The sequence below is a fragment of the Trichoderma evansii genome (genome assembly GCF_050947405.1).
Source record: "Trichoderma evansii strain SZMC 28006 chromosome Unknown GGI43scaffold_34, whole genome shotgun sequence".
NCBI lineage: Eukaryota > Fungi > Ascomycota > Sordariomycetes > Hypocreales > Hypocreaceae > Trichoderma > Trichoderma evansii.
In genome coordinates this window covers 144,372-169,153 of record NW_028145172.1, presented here as the reverse complement: position 1 = coordinate 169,153, position 24,782 = coordinate 144,372, and the positions used below count along the sequence as shown (strand labels likewise).

General features: G+C 41.6%; 8 protein-coding genes across 8 annotated transcripts; 5 read left to right on the top strand and 3 right to left on the bottom strand.

Moving 5' to 3' along the window:
- Positions 1-88: 88 nt before the first annotated feature.
- Positions 89-2,209, bottom strand: GGI43DRAFT_431771 (putative L-carnitine dehydratase; the record flags this gene model as incomplete). The annotated part of the gene is made up of 5 exons (XM_083209456.1): positions 1,790-2,209; positions 799-1,735; positions 666-748; positions 525-603; positions 89-445 (listed from the first exon to the last, which is right to left on the bottom strand). Exons 1-5 carry the CDS (start codon positions 2,095-2,097, stop codon positions 89-91), a joined length of 1,764 nt encoding a protein of 587 aa, XP_083055559.1. The 5' UTR covers positions 2,098-2,209.
- Positions 2,210-3,456: 1,247 nt separating this feature from the next.
- GGI43DRAFT_431769 (uncharacterized protein) lies at positions 3,457-4,799 on the top strand. Its single transcript, XM_083209455.1, has 3 exons — positions 3,457-3,812; positions 3,870-4,161; positions 4,212-4,799. Exons 1-3 carry the CDS (start codon positions 3,508-3,510, stop codon positions 4,698-4,700), a joined length of 1,086 nt encoding a protein of 361 aa, XP_083055558.1. The 5' UTR covers positions 3,457-3,507; the 3' UTR covers positions 4,701-4,799.
- Positions 4,800-7,974: 3,175 nt separating this feature from the next.
- Positions 7,975-9,910, top strand: GGI43DRAFT_426306 (Pyoverdine/dityrosine biosynthesis protein-domain-containing protein; the record flags this gene model as incomplete). Its single annotated transcript, XM_083208623.1, has 3 exons — positions 7,975-8,293; positions 8,350-9,385; positions 9,439-9,910. 3 exons carry the CDS (start codon positions 7,975-7,977, stop codon positions 9,908-9,910), a joined length of 1,827 nt encoding a protein of 608 aa, XP_083055557.1.
- Positions 9,911-10,617: 707 nt separating this feature from the next.
- Positions 10,618-12,902, bottom strand: GGI43DRAFT_431763 (major facilitator superfamily domain-containing protein; the record flags this gene model as incomplete). The annotated part of the gene is made up of 5 exons (XM_083209454.1): positions 12,412-12,902; positions 12,269-12,303; positions 11,332-12,205; positions 10,870-11,286; positions 10,618-10,755 (listed from the first exon to the last, which is right to left on the bottom strand). Exons 1-5 carry the CDS (start codon positions 12,646-12,648, stop codon positions 10,618-10,620), a joined length of 1,701 nt encoding a protein of 566 aa, XP_083055556.1. The 5' UTR covers positions 12,649-12,902.
- A 1,458-nt stretch (positions 12,903-14,360) lies between these two features.
- Positions 14,361-16,691, top strand: GGI43DRAFT_418222 (bZIP transcription factor). Its single transcript, XM_083207517.1, has 2 exons — positions 14,361-16,431; positions 16,492-16,691. The coding sequence occupies exon 1, from the start codon at positions 14,829-14,831 to the stop codon at positions 15,963-15,965; it is 1,137 nt and encodes a 378-aa protein (XP_083055555.1). The 5' UTR covers positions 14,361-14,828; the 3' UTR covers positions 15,966-16,431; positions 16,492-16,691.
- A 124-nt stretch (positions 16,692-16,815) lies between these two features.
- On the bottom strand, positions 16,816-18,654 carry GGI43DRAFT_418218 (glycoside hydrolase family 5 protein). The gene is made up of 2 exons (XM_083207516.1): positions 18,010-18,654; positions 16,816-17,938 (listed from the first exon to the last, which is right to left on the bottom strand). The coding sequence occupies exons 1-2, from the start codon at positions 18,450-18,452 to the stop codon at positions 17,002-17,004; spliced, it is 1,380 nt and encodes a 459-aa protein (XP_083055554.1). The 5' UTR covers positions 18,453-18,654; the 3' UTR covers positions 16,816-17,001.
- A 2,055-nt stretch (positions 18,655-20,709) lies between these two features.
- GGI43DRAFT_275392 (carbohydrate esterase family 15 protein) lies at positions 20,710-22,285 on the top strand. The gene is made up of 2 exons (XM_083201146.1): positions 20,710-20,879; positions 20,935-22,285. Exons 1-2 carry the CDS (start codon positions 20,807-20,809, stop codon positions 22,233-22,235), a joined length of 1,374 nt encoding a protein of 457 aa, XP_083055553.1. The 5' UTR covers positions 20,710-20,806; the 3' UTR covers positions 22,236-22,285.
- A 1,455-nt stretch (positions 22,286-23,740) lies between these two features.
- GGI43DRAFT_431761 (polysaccharide lyase family 20 protein) lies at positions 23,741-24,517 on the top strand (the record flags this gene model as incomplete). Its single annotated transcript, XM_083209453.1, has 2 exons — positions 23,741-23,875; positions 23,921-24,517. The coding sequence occupies 2 exons, from the start codon at positions 23,741-23,743 to the stop codon at positions 24,515-24,517; spliced, it is 732 nt and encodes a 243-aa protein (XP_083055552.1).
- Positions 24,518-24,782: the final 265 nt, after the last annotated feature.

Sequence of the window (24,782 nt, the reverse complement as noted above, 5' to 3'; positions counted from 1 at the left end):
AGGTCGTAACACAGTTGGTATAAGTTTAATAATATCTTGATATATCTTTCTATGGTCTATTGTCTAAACGTCTCACAAATTCTATAGACTATACAATCACCTGGGTTTTTAAGTCTGCTGGCCATTGTGCCTTATCCACTGCATTCCCTCTGGTTCCAACTGTAAAACCAGGTTTCACCAATCCGTCCACAAATTGCAAGACAGGCTTTACCGTCCTCAAAGAGACACCAAGGTTAGGACAGGGACGTGTCTCGAAATAGGACGAATCGAATAAGTAAGCAGATCGCTCTTTCAGCAGCGGCATAATCCTGAACAGCAGTTGGAGCATATGGTCATGGTGTCGATAGACTGGTGACCCATATCTCCCCCAGAGTTGCTTCCAAACGTCCTCGGGGTATGTTCCGACATTGTTTATTAGCCAGTTAGTATAATAGTCCAGTGCAAGCTAAATAATGGTTGGTTGTTAGATAGCTGGAAAATATAACAGAGACGAGATATATGGAGTTGAGTAAAAAATGACTTACATTTACTTTGTAGGAACCGCCGGTCTCTCCACGTCGCACAACTGCATCCATGACGGCGCAAATGCCACTAATACCAGCGCTATGAACTTAAATGAGAAATTGTCACTCGCAAATTAAGTTAAACATTGAGCAGCAACTTACCAAAAATCGGTATTGGGGAATATAGGAGTCACTGGCTCATTGTTGCCCATAGCGCGACCAAATTCGTAGGAAACGCCACAAAACTATATGCAATTAGAAATGCGAATGTTGATAAAGGTTTGTTGTGACTTACAGCATCAGAGATCTGTTGCCATCCGCTCCGTTCCTGCAATGGTCCGTTCCAGCCGTACGAATTCATTCTCACGACAATGATGCCTTTTTCACGATCCTTACACATTTCCAACACATCATCTGCATCAAACCCAAACTTTGCCAATGCCCCAGGGCGGTAGCTTGAAATGAAAACATCGCATTCCATTATCAACTCCTTCATTCTCTGTCGATCCTCTGCTTTCGTAAAGTCAAGCGATGCATTCCACTTGCCCCAATTAAGCTCTGGATGATATAACGTCGCATCCGGGATAGATGGCGAGGTAATGCGGAGTACGCTTGCTCCAAGCTCAGCGAGACCACGAGAGACAATCGGAGCGGCAATAATTCTGGTGGCGTCCAGAACTTTTAATCCCGACAACGGGCGAGACGGATCGCTAGGCTTCTTCCCATTATCACTCCACCAACATGGAGGCTGGTTTTCATTTACCTTCCACGTTTCCCAAAGACCGACATGGGCATTGGCTTTACCATGCTCAGTGGTTCTATATTCCTCAATGGGATAGCAAATAGATCCAGCTTGTTTCCACACGTCATTTGATAGTTTGTCTAGCTCGTCGCTATCCATTTTTCCCACTATTTCAGAAAATATTGGCACGAGCTTTTCGAAAGTATCTTCTGTCGGAGGCTCTCGAGGAAGATTTAACATATCAAGAATTCTATCCGGGTTCATAGATCCATGGATGTGATAAAATTTCCCATCTTTAGTCTTGTACATACTTGACGTGCAGCACCGATAAGGACCGTCCAAAGATCTATGCACATCATAATCTTTAAAAAGACTATGATATAGTGCCTTAGCAGAGGGATCGCTGCGAGTATCCGCAAAGGTTACATTACGCCCCTCTGGATCAATAGACCAGAGCATAAGAGACATGATGAAGAGTAATGCATGGTCGCTATTGCAGTTTTAGTATCATATATCCAAATAAAATGAGCAAGAGATAACTAACGTATTAATTAACACTTTTTGAGGTGCTACTCCATAAACTTTATCCAAGATAGCATTAACATATATAGACTCCAGTCCTTTCAGAGCAGCTATGCTCTCTGCAAATCTCCAATTGACAGGCAAGGAAGGGTTGTCGGAGCCTTCAAATGATACTGAGTCCGCGTATTTATCCAAGCCACTGATGAGGTGTGGCAACGTAATTGGATGGTTCAGGATTCCATTTTTCAACACATCAGCAGCCTCACGAACAATCGAGTATGGCTTGTCTGAAGTGTCGCCGAGGTGGTTAGACGAGTTTGAGCTTGCCATTATGACGGTTGTACACGTCAATCAATAACGAATCCAGCCTTTGCTTAAATAGACAGCTACTAACGAAATTTATAACTCAGTTGAAGAACAAGTTGAAAACTAGGTTCAAAAGCTGGGAAACAGCATAATATGGCAACATATAGATGCAATAACAGTCCATACATTCATATATACGCATATATAAATATTTGCTTAAAAAATAGATGATTTTAACAAATATTACTATTTAAAAAAATGAAACATATGTTACTTGAATTAGCATTTTTAAAACATAGGAATGCAGGTAAATATGTATTATATATAATATATTAAAACTATTATATACTATTATATTTTTTAATTTGATTTTTAAGTTTCATGATGACCTTTTTCTTTCAAAATCACTATAATAATTCCCTTTCTTTTATTCTTTTATTTGCTAATAAACGATATTTCTCAGTACAAGGTATATCAATAGGGTTATAAATGTACTACTCTAACTTATCAAACTTTTGCGGACCGGTCGGATAGTTAGGCTGCATCCTTCCAAAATGGTTCTACGTAAGCGCTTGCCAGTTATCTTACCAAGGGTCAACGAGGAGCCCACGCTAGTCTTCTAGCAATATATCTATATAATGTTGATTGTTAGTCCACCTAGCTCATGGAAGGAACAACTTCCACTAGGTAAAAATAGTGTCTGTAGTACAGGCTGAATAATACTTCCTAGTGATCCGCATGGGGTGGGCAGTAAAATGAAATCGCAAACGCCCCGAAAGATTCTTATCATTTTGTACGTGTAATATCCGTATTATTAATTCTTGTGGAGTTAATCTATTCTCCAATCCCTGCTTCCTGCAGCCCGTTTGCTGAAGCAGTAAAGGTAGCTTCTATTACATGCCAAAGTTCCACATATTCCGTACAGTGCATGCAACTCTAATTTTTTTCCCCATACTCATTATGAGTTGTTTTGCTTATTTAATCTGTTCGGACAGCAGTTTACAAATGCTGATGACAATTCCTGAGGTTGGAATACTTCCAAAAACAGTTTAGACTATTTATTTACTCCCCAGATCACCTAAGATTGCTGTCTCTGCAAGTAAGAGTGGTATTTCCCAGAATTCCCTTGCTTTTGGAATGCACCACGTACGTACTAGTAGTAAGTATTAGTACCGTAGGTGTGTGTGCTTACGGATTATTGCTGGACAAGATATGCATTGTTGTCTTCCATTCTACCTCGGCTGATCCGAAACACACCCAGGATTCCATCTTTCGTTGCACTCTACAATCTGTGGCACCACTGCTTGACAATCGTGTCTTCAGAAAAGAAAAGCAACTATTAGCCGGCTTGGTGTCTTTGGAACGAGCATTAATCTGCAGCACGCAACATACGCGCATACGCATATATATATTTATATTTGCTACGATTGTTGAATGGGAATCATTGTTGATGAAATGCCAGAACTTCAGCTACTCGTTTTCGGAGACCAAACTGAGACTGCGATTCCGATGGATGAGCTTATTCAGTACTCGCATAAATCCAAGTATATAAGCCAATATCTTCAAAATTCGTTCGACGCAGTACAACATGTCTTGGATAGCTTAAGTGATACTGAAAGAGAACGACTCAAGTTCGATTCATTTCAAAGCCTCGCAGAAAGAGTGAAGCTGGATAAAACACCAGATATAGTATTACGCACTCTCATTCTATGCGTTGCACAACTTGGGTCTCTTATAACGTTAGATTTCTCACTTATTACGCTTTTTTGTAGTGAAGTTACTAACGATAGACTTAGTACTCTAGAAAATGATTCTGATTTACGGAACTCATGGGCTTCGCAAAACATAATGATTGTCGCCTCTTGTGCGGGCCAAGTTCCAGCTGCTGCTGCTGCCACTACTCATTCGATTGATGATTTAGTCGCAGTAGCACCCGAGATTGTTGCTATATCGCTGCGGGTTGGGCTTGATGTAGATCGTCGAAGTGCTGCGCTTAGTAATGATCGCGCTGGAAGCTGGGCGCGGGCGGTTATTGGTATTTCTGGAGCCGATGCTCAGGCATCTATTGAAGAATTTCACAAAACACAGGTAGCGTTTTTCCAATTACACAATAAACTGTCCATATCTGACTTTCCAAGGGCACGCCTGAAAGTAAAGTACCCTATGTTGGCGCAACATCTGCTTGGGCTACTACCATATTCGGTCCACCTTCAACGCTTGAGTCATTCCTCTCTTCAAAGCCATTTGGGACATCAAGAATTATCGAGCTACCTGTCGCTGCTGTCTTTCATGCCTCAAGCCTAGACAGGCCTGACACTGCAAAAATAACTGGAACAGCCAGTATACTTCAAAAGTTTTGGTTGAAAGATGTTTGCTTCCTTTCCAGCGAAGATGGAGTAGCTTTTAAACCACAGCGGCTTGATAATCTTGTATCTGAGGCCGAATTAAATATGCTGAACAGGATGACAGACAATGAAAAAGTTTTCAATGCGGTAAAATTAAGGATCAAAGATAAACAAGTGGCCATTACGCCCATCGTTGCAACGAAAGTTTCTGAACGCCTGAAAAAGGCGTTGGGAGAGATTAACGCTACCGTCCGAACGGAGATTTTAGTAGGTGGATTGTAATACAGTTTCAAGATATACACAAACATAGCTATTCGAATAACCTCTCTTTAAGGAGAGGTCAAGTTTCAAGAGAGACAGGCATTAGGAAACCATAGTCAGCTATATATAACATATTTTTAGTAAAAATAGCATTGGATTAATCAGCAAGTATAGTCAGGGCCGCCTACTACTTCCTCTGACTCTGCAAAGTAAGAGTGTATCTGTTTAAGCTGAGCGCATGCTCTGTTCTAAAATAAATACGGTGTAGCTAAGCACATCTACCATAATATCATATTCCCTTCAAATATAGGTTCTGAGTAGTTTGTTCGCATATTTTTAAGATAGGTACAAGATTTGTACACATTTCAGCTTTACAGCTTTGCAGCTTTGCAGCTTTTATAAGATGGAAGTGTAGCGGACATGGAAGATGAGAAGCGTAAAGGGCACTATGGGAAATATACTCATGCAAATTATAAATATACAGACAGTCTATTCATGTGCAAGTTAATGCACACTTCGTAAATTCACACCAAATATAACGCCATCTTGAAATATAAATATATTGTCTATCTCCTATCCAACTTTCTTATTGCTGCTACTAGGAATTAGACATATGAAAGTTGCGCCCAAGAATACTACCTACTAATATCACAGGCCAGCGTGTTAAGTGACAGATAATTAATGCAGCTTCTTCCTATGGTTTCATAAACGCACTTTATAAGTACAAGTCGCCAAAGTACAATGATCCTAGACAATAATTATTGCTATAGTCTACATATACAAGTATAATCATGAAGGAATACACAAAAAGGTATAGCTTATGTGGTTTTGATTAATGTAATTCTACGTAATTCTCTCCATGTTTATACAAATTTTCATTCACGTAGTATTCGCAATACAAGTTAGCAGAATGTCTAACGCACAAAAGTGTCTCTCTCATTCATATATTTTATTTATAGCTAGATGTCCAGATGAAGCAGAATTTCTAGAATTTCTTTCTCTTTGTCTCTCTCTCGCTTTTTCTCTAGGGTAGTTGCTTTATATTGTGTGCCAAGATGCGTCTCTATTAAACGGCTTGTATTCGGGCCGAACCTTGTTCAGGTAGGTAGCATAGGTTACTCCGCATAGTGTCTCGTCAAGGTTTCCGCTACTGCTTATTACTAGTATACCCTGGCTTGCGCTAGTACTCTTTTGTTATTTATATAGCATCTGCGCTGTCCTCTGATGCAAGGGTTAAATCCCACTGTTGTCCGATCCTGCTCTATCCTTGTACTTGCAGAAGTGCCTTGTACTAGTTATGCAGCTTATTCTGTGTGTTTGTTTTATTGCTATACCAATACAAGCAGTATAAGGTCCGAAAGCTAACTAAAGCTTATATTAATATTCTTTATACCATGCAAAACTTTACTTGAATGAGAATATAAATGGATCAATGTAATGTGTATTGTATATATATATTATATACCGTGCCGCAGAATATAATAAAATATATTAGGGCACATTTATTAATTATAACGTACATATACATATATTACAGTTTCATTCACCATAAATTGTTAAGTATTCTAATCCACTTTTGGTTCATGCATAAATTCCAAGGCAACCCTTGCCTAGCCGTAATAAGTATTCATTTCGACTCATAGATTGCCAAACAAGTATAGAATATGATGCATACCTGACCATATTACACACCTCTCTATACCCAATAGAGAAAGAGAGGTCAGCAAGTTCAGCTTTAAGTGTCCAAATCTAAAGTAGTAAGCCAAGTCTTATAAAGAACAGGGCTGATGCTTGTATATACCGCATTCTACTTAGGTATTTGGTAGTATTTATTAGCTTAACAATGAGTAATAATTTATAATTTTTTTTAGTACATTTTTTAATACTACTCTATATTAAAAAAAAATATATTAGTAATATTATCTTCTATTGTAATTGATCAAAGATTACTGCTCCAATAGTCCTATAAAGCTTATTCTAATATACAAAAAAAAACATTATAATACAAAATCTGTGTAATATAGGAAATAGCTTACTGTGAATATATAGAATATTTTATCAATTTATCTTTATATTCCATACTACGAGTATTTATACCCGGAAACTAATATTGTGCCAGGATAATTGATGTATGTTAACAAATGTATTTCTTGGGATAGTCACATAATAGTACGTAATGCTTGGTCTATAAGCTGAATTATCCTTTTGTCTATCCTCTAAGAAGGGATTAATCTACAGCCAGCTTCCTTTTCCCCTCTTCAAGCTAACCTACTGTATTACACATCAATTTATTGAATCACACATTATTGAAGTTGCATTCAATACATATTCCATGTAATGCCATTATGTTTAACTACCACAAAGCAAGTTCTTCCTCTCAATTTGTGATTCGCATATCAAGTTTCCAAATCGAGGTAGCTGATGGCAATATATTAATTGCATGACGCATGTTATCCTGAGCTTTATTCCCGTTAATATAGTGCAATGCCCAGGGGCTGACACACCATACCTCTCGTGCCGTTGAACGCAATGCAGTCAGAGTTCTACACATCGCACCTCTGACGCTGTTGTAATATCCATCCCAGTATCTATCGTATTTGTAGATAAACTTGCCGGTCTTACAGTAAGAGATGGATGGTTGAACTGTCATGTAAGCTTACTGTTGCACTTACGGCCCCGGGAAATAAGATCCTCGAGGATATCCACAATCCTAAGATACTACTAGGGTCTCGCATCCAAAGGATCAGCTCTGCATAGCGTAGAGGTCCGGGCTTCGCACCTGCAAGGCATACCACTGGTAATGCCACAGGTATCGAAAACCAGCAAAATGGATGTGAAGGGTCTGAGTTACCTACAGCCAGTGCTGAAACGCCCAGCCTCTGCGGCAAAAAAAGCGGTCAACATGCCGGTTGGTCCGCCTAAGTTACTCATTATGTGAGAATCTGATTCAGTACAAAATAGCGTAGGCGGAATATAGATTACAGAAGGAAGAAAAAAACAACTCACCGCCAAGGACAGCTGAATATTATATAGACTCCGGCGTGGACAAACATTTTCCTTTTTACCTTTCTTACTAAAGGCTACTCATCTACACAACTAGTGCTTTGCTTGGAGATAGCTCATCTTCAAGTTCTAACACTCGCTGCACATACGACTCTAATCCAGGCCTTTAATCTCTTCCACAAATCAATTCAAGATGATGGACCCGGTACCAATGGAGTCTGCCCTCCGAGGCACTCCAGACCACGTTGTCTTGCCTTTATCAGGCCGTATCCTCGATCATTCTCACATAGATATGGCTGCAAAGATTATTGAGGTTATCTACAGATATCAGAACAAGCGTGCGGGTAGCGAAGGCATCGAATCGGATATTGGTCTGCTGGCTGGTTTGGCGCAGGCATACAGCCATGTTAAAGCTAACCAGCCTATCAAAATGTGTCTTCCTGCCTTCCCCTTCAAGTCTCCTAACACGAAGGTTAAGGTACTTGGACGTGTCCCAGACAAGGCAGAAGAGTATGCTCTGGCCCATCTTAACGGACTCTGTGCTGCCATCAAGGATGTATACAGCCCTGGAGCGGAGCTTACAATCATTTCTGATGGTATTGTATACAATGGTAAGTACTTTTCAATTGAACTAGTGGCAGCTTTGGCTTATGTTATGTGACATTAGATCTCTTGAGCGTCTCAGACTTGGATGTATGGAGATACGGAGAGACTCTTCGAAACTTGGCGAAAACGAAGGGCTTCAGCTATATTCGCTTTTCACGACTTTCAGATCTTGTGCCGATGGAGGTACCCGCAGTTTTGGATGAAGTTTCATATGTCGCCAATGCCACCAACTTCCGCATTGCTCTTATCAACAACTTCAGAAGCAAAGATTGGGATGTCAATGAGAAGATCACATCGGACGAGGATATTTGCCTGACTTATCGTGGATACCTCAAGTTTCTTCAGACAGATCTTGCCGATACATACCCTATTTCGGAAACTTTCACCAAGTCGAAGTATAAGAAGGGTATCGAGAGCATTGCTAAGCAAATGCTTATTCGCGGTCAGGCATTTGCCCGTGCAGTTCGCGATAAATTCTCAAACCACGTTCGCTTGTCTATTCACCCCTCCACCGGACACAACAAGGTTTCCGTCAGCACCCTCCCTACCGACTCCAGCTACACAACTCCATGGCACTGCGCTGTGGCTGTCAGACAAGACGGAACAATTACTTCGGGTCTTGCTCAGACATTTTGGGACGATCCTACCTGGGAACTCGTCTATGAGGATGGCAGACCATCATATTTCCGAGAGAAGAGCGATCTATATACCTGGAGCTCCGGCGCTATTACCGTTAACCCTTTATATCCCTGCGGCGTTGTCATTCAGCCTGCTGAGGGAGCTAATAAACTATCAATGCAAGACATTGATGCTCAGAAAGTTCGCGCACTCTCTGAGATCAACTCTCCAGTCATTCTGCGAGGCTTCTCCGGAACTAAGAACCGTGAGAAGTACATTGAGAAGGCTTCTGAGTTTGGAACCCCTCTTCCTTGGAAGTTTGGTATTTTGCTCGAAGTGAAGGACCGAGGAGCGGATACTCGAGGTCTTAACAATGTTCTATCCTCTGAGTGGATGCCCTTCCACTTCGACGGCCTGTTCAAGACTCTGGACCACACTAGAGAAGATGGAACGGTGTACAAGCTTCCAAACCCACCACGGTAAGTAATCATGCTAAAATCATTGCTACTATGTATATCTAACCGAGTTTCAGATTCCAACTGTTCACTGCTGTCACGCCTTCTCCTTCTGACACTGGTTTCACACTCTTCTCCACATCTACATTTGTTCTGAAGCATCTGCCAGCTTCTCTTCCTCTGGAGACCTTGAAGAATCTCACGTGGTCTGTTAGAACCTCTTCATTTGAGGCGACAAAATTGGATGGCCTGCCTCTAATCGTTGACCATCCTATTACTGGAAAGCCCTGCTTGCGGTATCATGAGCCCTGGCCTGAAAACAAGACGAGTTTCGAAGCTACCAACATTACAATTGACGGCCAGACACCCGAAGTCTCTGATGCTATCTGCCGCGAGCTAGACGGTCTTTTGCATGATCGACGTGTCGCTTACTATCACGCGTGGGAGAAGGGTGACATGCTGGTCAGCGACAACATTTTGGCCATGCATACCCGCAGCGACTTCCAGGGAGGTGCTGAGAGAGAGTTGTGGAGAATTCACTTTGATTAAGTGACTTGCGTATTACAGAAAAGTTTGTTTACAGCCTCATTTTCCATAGACATTAGATCCATCACAGTCATTTTTATTGGCATGCTGTACTTATTCGTTTTTATTGAATGGAATGAAATTTTTCAAATAATTTCGCTTGTCATTCCGTACTATGGTTCCGGCTCTATTACCCAAATATTTGAAGCCAAGTGTATTGGGGTGGTACACGTGGTACTAGAGAATGCAATTAATGCATGTTTGAATGAAACACTGGATTATAGGTATTCAAAGTAGACTCTGAGCACTCAAAACTCAGAGTACAATGCTTTGCATGTCCCAAATTCCTCTTATAAAGATCACAGTGAGACTCATACAGCTTGATCAAGCTTTCATTGGGTTAACTTACCATAGTAATCATTCGGCTAATGCTTCTCTCTACCTTGAATCACCTAATGTTAAACTGAAATACGATAATCTTCAAATTTCCAAGGCATATAATGCGGTGTCATCTCTAGACTCAGAAAGCGCAAAGACAAAATTGATTTGCGATTCTGTGCCTTCGAGTCTTGGTAACGTGTATGCGGGATATGGTATCAAATCATGATGCAACATTTGCGCTGGCTGTAGTCTTGAGGCATTGAGAGTCGTGAGAGCCGAGAGCCTGTATCTTCCATTACCTGCGCCTTTGCTGAACCATTTCTGACAGATGACATGAATGAAATTAATTTCTACAATGCTTTCTCGAAATTTGGCGCTACGAATGATGGGATTGCCTGTGCACTAAGTTTTCGCACTATGAAAAGTTGCAAGATCCTCATGCGGTATGCGAGACCCTCTTTGAACGGAGTCGAGACGCAACTCCAACACTCTTTACATTATTTTTATTTTATGAGGATTATACATATATATGTCTGTGCAATTAAATACTGATAGTAATAATTTTCCCTTTTCAAGAGCCAATTATTCTTCAAACCGCTGACTTCCGAGATTATGCCCTTTGAGAGGTCTATTTCTCTCAAGAACATCGAATTCAACAAGCCTAGTCCACTTAAACCTGTCATTGTATAAAAGATTGTCCGAAAACAATTCAGATAAATATTGAGAATTTTATCCAGTGTTGTAGAAGACACGTCCAACGATCTGAGCGTTTCAATGAAATTCACTGCATTAGAGGAGTCCTTCAGCGGTGCCAAAGCTCCTGTTAGCTGGACCGCAGTATTGGAGATGGATTCTGAAAACACATTGTTGAAAATTGCTGAAGATATTGTGAGGCCAACAAGACCTCCAAACATGCGAATAGTGAGAAGCTGACCGATAGCTAGACCGGTGTCGTCGATATTCTTGACGCTCGCTTGAACAGGGAGGAGATTGAGACGTAACAATGAAACACCGATTCCCTAGAGAATGAGTAGTCTATAACGCGTTGATGGTTATGATGCCACCTTAAAGAGGGCCAATAACCCGGTTCCCAGCGTGAGTATGGCCCATGAAAGCCGTAAAAGCCAGACATAACCGCCGAAGAAAGGGACCATCATCATTGAAACAGCTGCGATGAACACGCTAACTATGACAGTAGGAAGCAGAGAGACAGCCGAGGAGACTGCGGTCTCGAGTTTAACGACTTGTAACAGTAACAGCATGTATTGCAATAGAGACACCAAAATCATACCGTGAATAAAGCCTCCCATTAGTGCTGCATTTCCAGTTCTTGTGTGAAATAGTCTGTGGGGCATGATAGGTGCCGCAGGCTTGGTCTCATAAAAGAGAAACACTACAAGCAGAGTAGCTCCCAAGAGCAAGGGAAAGAGCGTCTGCCAGGAGGCCCATGGAAATAATGAACCTGCCCAGCTAAGCGGCATAACAAATAGCGTAACTCCAACAATGATAAGGGTCATACCGACCCAATCAAGCTGATTCAAGTTTTGGGCGAGCGTGTCTTCGAGAGGAATAGGCCTGAATTTGAGAAAGAAGAACACAAGCGATGTTCCCATTCCTATGATCGGCAAGTTGATCCATGCAATCCATCTCCAGGATACAAACGTTGAGAAAAGAGCACCCACTATAGGTCCCATAATGTTGCCAATAGCCATAGGAATAGCCATTAAACCGATATATTTTGAGCGTTCCTCTAATGTCGTCATATCTGCAAGTATTACCTGCGCCAAAACATCGATTTCTCCGCCCCCAAGCCCTTGAAGAATCCGCCCAGCAATAATGGTCTTCATATTTCTCGCTACCGCAAACACGACTGATCCAATGAAGAACAGCCCCAAAGATACGTATAGAGGGGGCTTCCGACCGAATACATCAGAGATACTGACCCAAATCGACTGCATGGCCAACCCACATAGAGTATAAGCAAGACTCGCCTAAAAGGACTCCAAGCTTGTGCCGTTCAGGTCACCAGCGATGGTCTAAGTAGAAGCATTAGAAACTAACATAAGTAACATATTAGAGAAGAAAAGCATGTCAAAGCTCACCGGAAGGGCACTTCCCAAACAGGCTGCATCCAGCTAGAAAACAAAAAGACTCGCCGCAATTCCAATGAAGGCGAGCTTGAAGGACAAGGATTTTATAAGTTTTGGTTCAGCATCGCCTGCTGCATTCTGTCCTGGAGAAAGCAGCCCTTGCTCAATTATGGTTACTAATTCTGTATTTGTTTTCTCGAAGGGTTGCTTTTGCTCTAAATTCGATTCTTCTGGACTGATGGTTATAGAGATATCGGCACTTGGGCAGGTGCTGGTCATAATGAGGCCCATGTTAAATATAGGGGCACAAGTTTCCAACAACAATAGGTGGACAGACCCTTCTTCTTATGTTCCGAAATTATACTTGAGCAAGAGTGGGGGTGGGTTTGTATGTTGTGAAGATTGTGGCAGCTGTAGAGATGCGGGAGCTTGACCAACTGATTGATCAACCAATAGAGGTGATTTAGGACCTGATGGATTTTGGTACCTACTCGGATTCGGTCTTTATCCGCCGCTAGCCCCCCGAGTCGGTCTTTGTCCCGCTGCCAGCGGACTGCTAGCACGTAGTTTATGCCTATGATAGGCTAGTTGCCGAGCGGCGAAGCTGGAATGCGTAAGAATATGATATACGACAAGTCAGTTAGAAACGAAAGAAGTGTTCTGGGCGGATCCCATTAATTTGATTCACAGACGAATTGAAAAGCTTTGTTGTTGTTGTTATTGCGTAGACGATTCATTGTAGGATGGCATCACTGAATGTAAATTGTGACTAATCTTAGATGTGATTTAGACACCACGGCAACTTAGCTGGTTGGGTAGAGTCGGAATTGGGCAGTGTGTTTGAGTTGTGGACAAAAACTTAAAAATAAAAATCCGCCATGTTAAATGCGAGTATAGCTTATTAGCTTGGGCTGGGATCATTTTACAGTATATCTAGTCATAATGTGGGATTGTTTTATTCCATTATCTGGCTCCGGATATCTCCGGGGATGGTACCTTGCAGGGTCCATTGTGAAATGCTTCGCGGAGGCTTATTCAAGTTAATAAAATATGGAGCATATGATAATTCCACCAAACGAAGGATTTTGATGACGCAGATATACCTCGCAGCAGAAAGAGATAGATAAGAATGAATAAAAATTAAGTTGGCGCATCAATGGCAATTTGGGGGGTTAACAGATTTCCGGCTCGGGGAGCGGATAACGAAAAGTTGGCCTGAAAAAGAAAATCATCTGAAAAAGCGGCGGCGGCTGGGCGAGAACTGGACGAAGACTATCCTTATTGTCTTCTAACCAGCGTTCTTACTATGCCTCGAGCTTTTTCTCAATATTATGATATCTGAGATGTAATTCCTTGTAAGTAGTCAAAAGCCGCCGATTCTGGAATATCAAAACTGTAGCCTTTTTGTGGCTTGGCTACGGGCGGAAGCCCAAAAAGATAGCACTGCTAGAAGGCGGTGTGGAAGGCTAGAAGAGCTAGAATAGGTTCTCTAGCACTAGCAAAAACCACACTAGCCCCTCCAGATGTTTCTCATATGAAGCTAAATCATCCATCAGCTCTGTATAAACAGAAATAGCAAGAGAAGTACTCGGTAGAAATTGTCAAAATAGTGTATTTTAGAGTAACAAACAGTATATACTACCTAGGTACTACTAGGTACCAGTTGGTAGTGCAAATGTACTTGAAAATCCCGTTAAATTTATATTTTAATCTGATCGGCATCAATCATTTATACCAGTACCAAACGTATGGAATCACAGGACTTATCGCCCATTAAAACCAGCCGGCTGCTATCAACAGCATAATAGCAGCTGGAGCCTTCCGTAGGTGGTTATAGCGTATTAAACCTAGCATTTTGGGCCAATGAAGCTGCTGCATGTCTCCGCACCTTTCCAAAAACGGGGCCATTTGGTGCGGGCTTTGTTGCAGTCACGTGCACCTCGGCCAAATCTCCCAGCCTCCCTATTTTCCTCTTGACGCGTATATTCATTTTCAACGCTATTGCTCTCTCTACTTACTGTTGTCGAGGTAGCCAGCAATGCGCGCTTGGTCAGTTGTCTGGCTTTCTACCCACTGAACGAGATAATATCTCCTTCTTTGGAAGACCCGGGACCTAGAGAAGGGGCCTGTTTAGACTCGCAGGTTTTCTGGAGCTCTCAACAGGTCGCCTGTTCGCGAAACTCGCTCCTCTGGGCATCTTCTTTTGCATTCAGTTGCTCCTTCAGACAAACAAATTTCACGCTCTTGATCAACTGTCCGGCTTTCTACCCACTGAACGAGGTTATCTCCTTCTTTGGAAGACCCGGGATCTAGAGAAGGAGCCTGATTAGACTCGCAGGTTTTCTGGAGCTCTGAACAGGTTGCTTGTCTGTGAAATTTGCCCACTCTGTTGTTTGTGACTTTTTAATCTTGGTACGTTGGCCCCTGTTCTCCTGTTTACACAGCATATCTCGATCTTGAGAGAACGAACAATGTCGGCGACTCCATCTTTCGACTTCGATTTCAAGACGCCTGTCTGTATTGAATGGACCCTAAACGATGCAACGCAATATCTGATCAACCCGGATCCGCAACGAGATAGCGTGAAACTCGATGCCTATTGTTCCAGCCAATCCTCAGTGGCGTCTTTTCAGCTGCATTGTCCCATCAGAGTGAAAGGCATCGAATCCCACTCGTGTATTACAGGCCTAATTCATATCCGTTCCATCGTCTCTCTCAATTTTGATGAGAATCCAGAAATCCCAGATATAGTGCGGAAGAAACTTAACTGCAAAGCAGTTCGCTTGCATTTTGATCTATGTCAACCTCTTGATCTCATCGCCTCAACTGTAGCGACAGACCCGATACAACCTAGGAAGCGACTGTCTGGCCAAGTAATCGATGCGTTACGATCGCTCGCCAAAGCTACGGCCTTTGACATCTATATTTCGGCGAGAGAGATTTCGCTGCCTAGATTAACTGCCCTTTGTGAAGCTGTTTCTCAAAATCTGTTACAACCACTCCATAGCGATATTTCAACTATTCTGGCTTCATTGTACGGCGGAAGAGGTGGGAAGATTATTACCCTTTCCTCCCCAGATTATACGTCAACATCTCGAAATGGAAGCCCGCCATCATATGATCAGCTAGAAACCCTACCTCTTAAGACCGGAATCTCGCCACTCAGCACGAATGAATCTCTATCATCTGTAGCTGCGAGTACTAAACGTAAAGAGAAGAAGAGGCGCCGGTTAGATGATTCAAATACTTCTTCTGAAGCTGATGACTACCATAGCATGTGGATCACATTGACCAATATGCGCAAAGAAATGCACAAGTTGACGAAGCGAGTTGAGCGACTTGAGAGAGAGAACAAAGATCTGAATAAAGAATTAGATGAGTTGCGCGCCAGCTGTGAGAAGGCTACGGACGCAACAGAGGCTGATGGAACTGCTTTGCTTGAAGTGCACGAGGATCTTAATGACCTGAGAGTGCAGGTCGATTTTCTTGCTCAAGGCAGATTGGATAGCGATGCTGAAGAGCATATTATTGAAACAGTTAAAGAATCTGTACTCACACACATTTTAGAGAGGGGATATAATACTAAGATCATTATTGAAAAAGGCTAGTTTTTGTATAAGATGCACTGCAACAATCAACCTTTACTTATTTAATAGAGCATAAGAATTGCGAGGTTTTGCTAATTGTAGTTGAACAAGTCCAAAACTATTAAACCTCGTCCAACCAATCATGCCTGTACTCAAATATACAAAAAGTAAGATGCTGCTTTCTCATTCCTGTTTTCGCGATTCACCTGATGATATTTTCTCTTTGGGTTTTCGCTGTTCTTACTTGAGCGTCATAGCTCCTCACACCATGGCAACGCCACGGTTGTGACCACTTCAATTCTAGCTTACCTGATCCTGATGCTTCTGGCGGCGCGGGAAGAAGTTCTCTCGCCCATCGACCTCTCATCTCTGGAGGGTGAATCCACGGAAATTGAAATCGAAATCGAAAGTCAAAGACGCCCTCTGCGGCAGTCCAGCTCTAGCTCTGATACCATCAAAGATAGAGGAAGCGTTCTTTGGGCAAATTCTGCATTGCAATGATAAGATATACACGGTCTGTGAGAATAAAGGGTATAGAAATACCAACGACTAGCACGGTTTGATGTTGTTTAGAAGGTTTATTGTTTAGAGACTGCTGACATTGGATAAGACGAATATAGAGTACTCGCTGCCGACTTTGCTTGTGGTAGCTAGTTCAATACCGTCACCAAGAATTATTGACCAGTCAATGCTACTGGAATACTTAGTATCAGGACGCATAACTGGGCGAGATGAAATTGCCTGACGCTGAGGGATTATGAAGGTCAATTGCAGCCCAATCCATATTAATATAGCCCGTCAGCACATACTTCACTTGTTCAATAGAATGACAGCTTCCAACAGCAAAAATGTGTTGAAGCAATAACGGAGATATAGTAACAGACTCAATACTTATTTACCGATGAATTAACCGATAATACTTTCTGAGAATTAGAAACTAACAACAATAAGCCACAGCCCACAGAGGTCGCCAAAGACGAATTGTGCTTATTTTCATCGGGAATCTTTTGCTCGCATTAGTTGTCTAGAAAGCAGTTACAGTGTTCCTTTAATATTACTAAGTGAGCTTTACGGTGACAACTCCTCTACTAGGCACAGAAACCGTGATGGCGCCTCCAGACAATGTTGAGGAAGTAGATGCAAAGGTATGAGTATTGTCTGTGATGTATGCAGCGGCAGAGGTTGGAGAAAATCCAGTGAAGGATACTTTGGCCGACTGTGCCGATGTTCCAGTATTTGTAAATACAAGGATTACAGAACTATCAGTATTCTGGAAGGCGCCAATTATGACGTTAAATAGGGATCCTGAAGTGGCGACACGATAAGCTCCAGGGCGAATATATCGGGACCACATGGCGAACGCCCAGAATATACCCGATGGTGTAGCTGTCTCCCCATCTAGGGCATCGATCAAGTGGCTGCCTGACTGTGATTGTTGTATCTCAAATCCTTCCCAGAAAAGATAGGCTGAGAGCTGTGCGTTGACCATCGCAACAGCTAACTTGTTTGCCCAGGTGAGGCCTTCGTTGGTACCACCGCTACCATACCACGTTGTAACAAATGCCGTACTAGGTCCGCCTTCAGTGTTCCATTTTGGTAGTGTGGTCTGGCTAAGCGGAGAAGTGGCGTCTGCGCTGTACGAGTGAGAGGTAATTACACCAAGATATTGGGTTGAGCCAGCATTGACTAGATTTGTTGTATAAGTACTCTGGTCGGTCCAGCCTACTGCATCGCAGCAAGTGATCTTAGTATTAAGGCCAGCAGCCTTCACTGTATTATAAAGAATCGGTATGAATGATATAGCCTCTTGGGCATTCGAACTGATCTGCATCTGAGAGTATGTAGTCTGGAAATCCGGCTCATTCAAAAACCCTAGATGCGTGATCGTGTAGCCCGCTGATGAGTAATATTTGACGTATTGCACAAGGAAGTTTGCATACGCTTGCCTCCAGTCTCCAGATGAGCATGAGTGACCTGTAGTGCCGCAAAGATACCTATTTCACTTAGTTTTGCCGACTCCAAAGCCAACCATGTCATGAAGAGGTTGGCGGCATTAATTACTCACCCAGGAGATGAATCTAAGCCACTCGTTTTCATGAATCCCGGAGCACCCCATGCATCAGCATAAATTGTTTTGACGCCATACGAAACAGCTTGTTTCGTAAACCATACTTGGCCGCTATCGTTGCCATCCCATACGTAGCTCGGTGTCGCAGATGGAGAGCCTGGATTATTCGGCTCAATGCTATCACCGGAACCGCCCGATCCAATCCGGTTTCGGATGATGCTAAAACCAGCGCCAGTAGTAGTACTAAACAAATAATCTAGAGCTTGTTTTTGGGTGCTAGCATTGGCACTCTGAAACTGGCTGGCGCGGCCAAATGCTTGAGAAAAGCCGAAACCGTCAATCTGCTGAAATCTCGTATTGACATTAACAGTGATCGCAGATTGTGCTACACATATGGCAGCAAAATTTGTCAAGATTGCCAAATGGTTGAAAGCAAACATATTTAATCCCCTTATTCCAAAAGTATAATCTCAGTAGGACCTGAGAGAGATAGAGTACCCAGACTCAGAATATTTATGAAGGGTATCGAGCATATTTATTATAATTGCTACTTTTTCTTATTTATCCACCGGATGTTACTCAATATCACGAGTAACAATTTCGGTGAATCGGCATCGAAACAATGTCTAAGAACCGTCTGCAGTGTGTTCTTTGTGAGAAAGTGGAGGAACGATATCTATTAAGGAGGCAGCATTTATCCAGTCTTGCACATATTTACCGCATTTGCGGTTAAATAGCTCTCGTTCTGCCGTAATTGGAGTTTTATTTACCAAAAAAAAATAGATAAAAGAATATTTTTCATTTTCACCAGTACAGATATGTGAAATCGAAAAGTTCCGTAACATAGAAGAAACGAGTTACACGTATGTCCTGAAAGTGGGAAGATTCTGGCAGCCCCAAAGAAAGTATGTCCTATCCATATTTTTGATCGCCGCATAAAGCCACGAAGCTTACATTTATTCACAAGATTGTATAAAAATCTATCGAATCTCATTGATTGTGGTTCAATCATTTGTATTTCGAAAGACGGGCATAATATTACACTCTACGTCTCCCTTTTTACTTTAATGGGCTAAACAAGTCGAATTAGCTACTTCGTTAAAGACTGTGAAAGTCGCATCTTCCTAAAAGCAACCAAGGAAGGAAAGAAGGGAAGCAGAGTAGGACAAGAAAAAGAAAAAGGCCATTTTATTCTCATAATTTACATTATTATAAGCTGAGACTAATATCTAACAGGTCTCTTTGACCGTGTTTTGTGAAAGCCATGTTACTTACACTGTACGGTGCCTAATAACAAGGCTAAATTCACGGGTGCGTAACAATACAATGCAAACGCACCCGCTAGGAGTTTATATGGATCTCTTTTCTAGTACCTAATACGATTTGATAGCGGTTAATATGGCCTACACATGCTCCCAAAGCTATATCTGGTATCATGATCATCATGTTCACAAAAGGGCATCATAGGCTTTGTGGGAAGATTTCCCTGTCGAATAGATTGAAGAGGAAGGGCCGGTAATATATGGAGAATTCTTTGTAATTTTAATGCCTCTTTATTCAAGGGTAACATATGATACCCTTTAAGAGTTTTCATTAGTGGAGAAACTCTGGTTCCCAATGACCCGTCATTTTCTTGTAGCCAGATGTTATTAAGCTGGGCAGCATTCTTGGCACTAGACCACGAGACAAACAGCACATTCTGCCTAAATATTTTTATTACAAATTTTATCCATCGTGGAAATCGTGTCTAATACAATCCGATATTTAACAGTGTTTAGTAACAAAAAAGGTGTCTTGGATGATTTGTGGCTTTCGTCTTTCCTCTACAAAATTGATTTCCTACTTGATATAGGCGGAATGATTACTTATAGACTGCAGAAACTTTGTTGTATTGTTAAAAGAAAAAATGATATAGGATATAATAGCCTTTACTAGCATGGATGCTGGCTAAGAGTAAGGTATAAGGCTAAATATAAGAGTGAGGTTATTATTAGTACTCTCTGTAGCTACTAAAAGCTTAAAAAGGTTAAATAATGGTTTAACTTCGAGTAGATAATACGCTGTCTTAAGCTTAATCTGCATCGAAGAGCTGGGCGGACTTCTTAGCCTGATTATAGTCAGACAAAGAGCATTCTGGATTAAGATAATGTCCATATTCAAAAAGCCTAATCAGAAGCCGTTTTCCCACTACACTAATACAAATCAGGCAGGCTAGTAGTTAACCTTACTCCTCAATCAATATCTTCGAATCTGAGAAGCGCGCGAGTACTACTTATATTGATGCATATTTTTATTTAGCCAGCCAACTTAATTCTAGATTCAAGTTACCGTTCAGGCTTTATGTAAATTTATGTAGTATTTCCTAATAAGTGTCTTTAGGTAGCTAAATCAGGAAGGGCGACGCCACGTAGCCCCTCGAGTCTCCTCATATTCAAGCATATCGATGATACAATATGTTTTAATAGCCGGTTCCATTGAGCCGCTCTCCGCATGGGGAAATACAACTCTGTGTCCAAATATGGATGAATCACAGATTCGGATTTGCGGAACATTGGTAGTTTAGCATTATGGCAAGAGCTGGTGATACTTCGGCATTCCATGAGAGGGAAAGTAGTGCACAGACTATTGGACAGAATTACAGAGATAATGCCATCGAATACTAAAAATATATGTGTAGTAAGCCGGACAACCGGCTCCTCTAAGATATAAATAGTAGAATTCAAGCATATTTTCCAACGGTTGTTGATAAATTAGTCTTTTGGGGGCTAAGATCTCATTGTCGACGAACCAAATCATGGCTATCCAACTTTTCAAACTCTTTTTTCTCGCTGCCCCAGTTTTAGCACAATCTCAAGTATGGGGGCAATGTATGTAATTCTCATCATGAATATCTACAACGAATTGTACTCATACATCACATAGGTGGTGGAATTGGCTGGAGTGGCCCAACTACATGCGTTGCTGGCACGACCTGTGTAACCTACAGTTCATACTATTCTCAATGTATTCCTAATGGACAAGCATCATCAAGTACGACAGCAGCAACATCAACCACTACTTTTGTTACTTCTACCACTACAACGTTAGCATCAATTTCTGCAACTCAAACAACAACCGCCGCGACATGCTCTGCATTGCCGGTTTCCATATCTCTAAAGACCAATTCTAAACTAAACGATCTGTTTACAATGTTTAACGGAGATAAAGTAACTACAAAAAGTCAATTCTTGTGCCGGCAAGCCGAACTGTCGCAGCTACTTCAACGATACGAGCTTGGAACTCTGCCAGGAAGCCCTGCAACTCTTACAGCATCTTTTTCAGGAAATACATTAACAATTAACTGTGGAGACTCGGGAAAATCAATGTCATTCTCCGTAACAATAACATATCCTTCTTCAGGAACAGCTCCCTATCCTGCAATCATTGCCTATGATGGCGGTAGTCTACCAGCACCGGCCGGAGTTGCCATGATCAACTTTAACAATGATGATATGGCAGCCCAAGTCAATACGGGCAGTAGAGGTCAAGGAAAGTTCTATACTCTCTACGGAAGTGGGCATTCTGCGGGTGCAATGACAGCATGGGCTTGGGGAGTCAGCCGAGTAATTGACGCTCTCGAGCAAGTGGCAACGGCGAGAATTGATACCACAAGAATCGGGGTGACAGGATGTTCGCGCAACGGAAAGGGTGCCTTGTTAGCAGGAGCATTCGATAACCGCATCGCATTAACACTTCCCCAAGAATCAGGCGCTGGTGGATCAGCATGTTGGAGGATTTCCGATTATTTAAAATCCCAAGGAGCAAATATCCAGACCGCATCTGAGATCATTGGAGAAGATCCTTGGTTTTCATCATCTTTCAACAGTTATGTTAACCAAGTGCCAGTTTTACCATTCGATCACCATTCCCTGGCGGCATTGATTGCCCCAAGAGGACTCTTTGTGATTGATAATAATATTGATTGGCTGGGCCCACAAAGTTGTTTTGGATGCATGACAACGGCACACATGGCATGGCAAGCTCTTGGAGCTTCAGATCACATGGGTTATTCCCAGATTGGAGCTCACGCACATTGTGCCTTCCCATCGAATCAGCAATCTCAGCTGATGGCTTTTGTGCAAAAGTTTTTGCTCGGGCAATCGACAAATACCACAATCTTCCAAAGCGATTTTACATTTTCACAAAGTCAATGGATCGACTGGACGGTTCCAACTTTAACTTAAATAGTCAGCCAGTCACTATCTTGATATGAGCTGCTACTTTAATTATCAACTTGATCAATTGAGATATCTGTTTTTAAAAATATATGTACTTTCGTTCACTTATATAAATGAAACACAGGTTTCAAAGAAGATAGTCCTAACACATATCATCTTCATTAGTGCTTTGCTCTTTTTCTTCAATTTTCCTTTTTTTTTTTTTTTTTTTTTTGACGTGATATGATTGGCAGAATGCCCGGCTACCAATACTAATTGTGGCCCTTCAATGGATAAAGCAAATATAGTCAAATAAATAGTCACAAAACATTGCTCGATCATAGATTAAACTAGACTGTATCGTATCTCTCACATCTAATCATACATAGGAGTCACAATAGAGCATGTGGTCGTAGTTGTAGACACATGCTGGCTGCATGAGCCGTTGATGTGGGAAATAGAGTCTTATTAATATTTTGTGCATCGTACTTGTATCGCAGCCACAAAATTAGCACGTATACATCTTTGAGTTGTGTGACTATCACGTCTTTATTTAGGTATGATCCAATATGCAGTTGGAAAGGTCTGAGCCGTGATACCACGAGAAACATTGGCAGCGGCGCGGAGCCACTGGTGCAAAGTGTTACCAAGGTATATATACATATATTGGCGAATATATTGGCGATTGTGACTCTGACGCAATAGAAGTAAAAATATGAAGACGATCATATAATATACTATCACCGAAATGAGCGAATTTTCCCCCTGCACATCCGTCACGGAACTGTGTCATGAAATCATTAACTATCTAGGTTGTTGTTGAAATTTCTATAAGTGCGCTAATATTTGCGGTTAGCAATTAAGCTTGAACACTAGGTACTTCATTACAGGTGCTACCTGGTACATCCGGCCACTGGCATCAACTAATCTGCCATTTTAAGAAGTTGCCAAATAAAACAATAAGAAGGAGATATTTTCGCGCTAACTTTTTCCACCAATGCGACGTCTAAAAGAGATCATGATTTACGATAAAAGAAAAAGGATCTAAAAGGTAGTTGTTTATAGAATGTACCATCAAGCTTATGCTTAAAGGCAAAATGCTAGCTTGTAAATGACAAAATGAAAGCAGCATATATTCGGTCTATTGCTAATGTACAAGTATTTATAATTTATCTTCCACATATATTATTGTCAAGATATGTTATATATAGATTTGGCCAGGCATCTTTTTTTGTGAATGATAACCGGGAAATCTATTGGTGGCGAAATGACGAGTGGTATTTTTTTTCCCTATTTTCCAAAACTATTGATTGTGACTAGCGCATATTAAGAAGCTAATTTAAATTACGTCTACAGATTTCCCAATAAAGCTATGTCTTGTTACCATATTCAAAATATATCATATTGGCATACCAAAACAGCCAAGATTGGTGAAAATTGTCTTATGTGATAAGTATAAGTACTCGATGAATTCCATATCTCAATACCATTTTCTATCCTTCAACTTATATTTCCATGGAGTTTCAATTACCATGAGCATTGTTAAAGTCTTTGCCGCCGCCTTCGCGGCTTTACTACTCGCAATCGCCAAACAGACTTTCCAAAATGGGGGCACTACAGCCGGATTCGACTATGTGCGACAAGAGAATAAAGGCCAAGTGCTACAGGTAGCAGATATTACATACAAAGGAAACTCAGCGCTCTTAATGTAGCAAACATACACACCGGGCTACACTGGCCGATATCACTCCGAGGTGGATCACAACCAAGGCTATCAACGTGGGGATGAACTGTTTTATGGCTTCATGTTCCGCTTGTCATCCACATGGGAATTTGATCAGCAGTCCTACAATATCGTTCAGTTCATCGCTGATCGACCTGGAGCCGGCTGTGATGACGACGACTGGATGCCCTCCTCTCTCATCTGGCTAGAGGGCAATCAGCTCAACTCCCGAATTGTTAGTGGCAATTACCGCCAGCCGGACTGCAGTCGTACATTTACGGGAACTGGAAATATTGCCACTGTTTCTGCCGGAGTATGGCACAAAGTTATCATCCAAGCTAAGTGGGCGAGCGACAGTCCAGGCTACTACAAAATGTGGTTCGATGGAAACAAAGTTTATGAGCATTATAATATTGCTACAACAACCAACGATGATGCCGTATTTGCATTTCGGGTGGGTTTGTATGCTAACGGTTGGCATGATGATAAAAAGATGGTTGGTAATCAGGGATTCCGTCAAGTTTGGTATGACGAGGTTGCTGTCGGTACTATTTTCGCGGATGTGGACCCTGATCAGTACGACTAGCGATACTATATAATGGCATAGTTTGATGGTGCTAAGCACAGTAGAAATAATTTAGATACAGAAATATATCTATCCATAGTGTGTAAAATAGTTAGAAAAAAAGAAATTAGAACAGAGCATCAGATTTCAACGTCATTCATTTAGATAATAACCGCAGTAGTAGCCACATTGCGACATTTTAGAATCATCAATCATTGTCAGTCTTTGCCGCCTCCAGATAAGATGCAATCGATACAGAGGCTATCCCGTATTAGTGTAGTCCCTA

Bases quoted from the DNA above. Each gene is read 5' to 3' on its own strand.
- GGI43DRAFT_431769 (XM_083209455.1), top strand. From the start codon at position 3,508: ATGGGAATCATTGTTGATGAAATGCCAGAACTTCAGCTACTCGTTTTC. The intron at 3,813-3,869 runs GTTAGATTTCTC...CGATAGACTTAG, and splicing joins CAACTTGGGTCTCTTATAAC to TACTCTAGAAAATGATTCTG. The intron at 4,162-4,211 runs GTAGCGTTTTTC...TGACTTTCCAAG, and splicing joins AAGAATTTCACAAAACACAG to GGCACGCCTGAAAGTAAAGT.
- GGI43DRAFT_418222 (XM_083207517.1), top strand. From the start codon at position 14,829: ATGTCGGCGACTCCATCTTTCGACTTCGATTTCAAGACGCCTGTCTGT.
- GGI43DRAFT_418218 (XM_083207516.1), bottom strand. From the start codon at position 18,452: ATGTTTGCTTTCAACCATTTGGCAATCTTGACAAATTTTGCTGCCATA. The intron at 17,939-18,009 runs GTGAGTAATTAA...TAAGTGAAATAG, and splicing joins GGCTTAGATTCATCTCCTGG to GTATCTTTGCGGCACTACAG.
- GGI43DRAFT_275392 (XM_083201146.1), top strand. From the start codon at position 20,807: ATGGCTATCCAACTTTTCAAACTCTTTTTTCTCGCTGCCCCAGTTTTA. The intron at 20,880-20,934 runs GTATGTAATTCT...TACATCACATAG, and splicing joins ATCTCAAGTATGGGGGCAAT to GTGGTGGAATTGGCTGGAGT.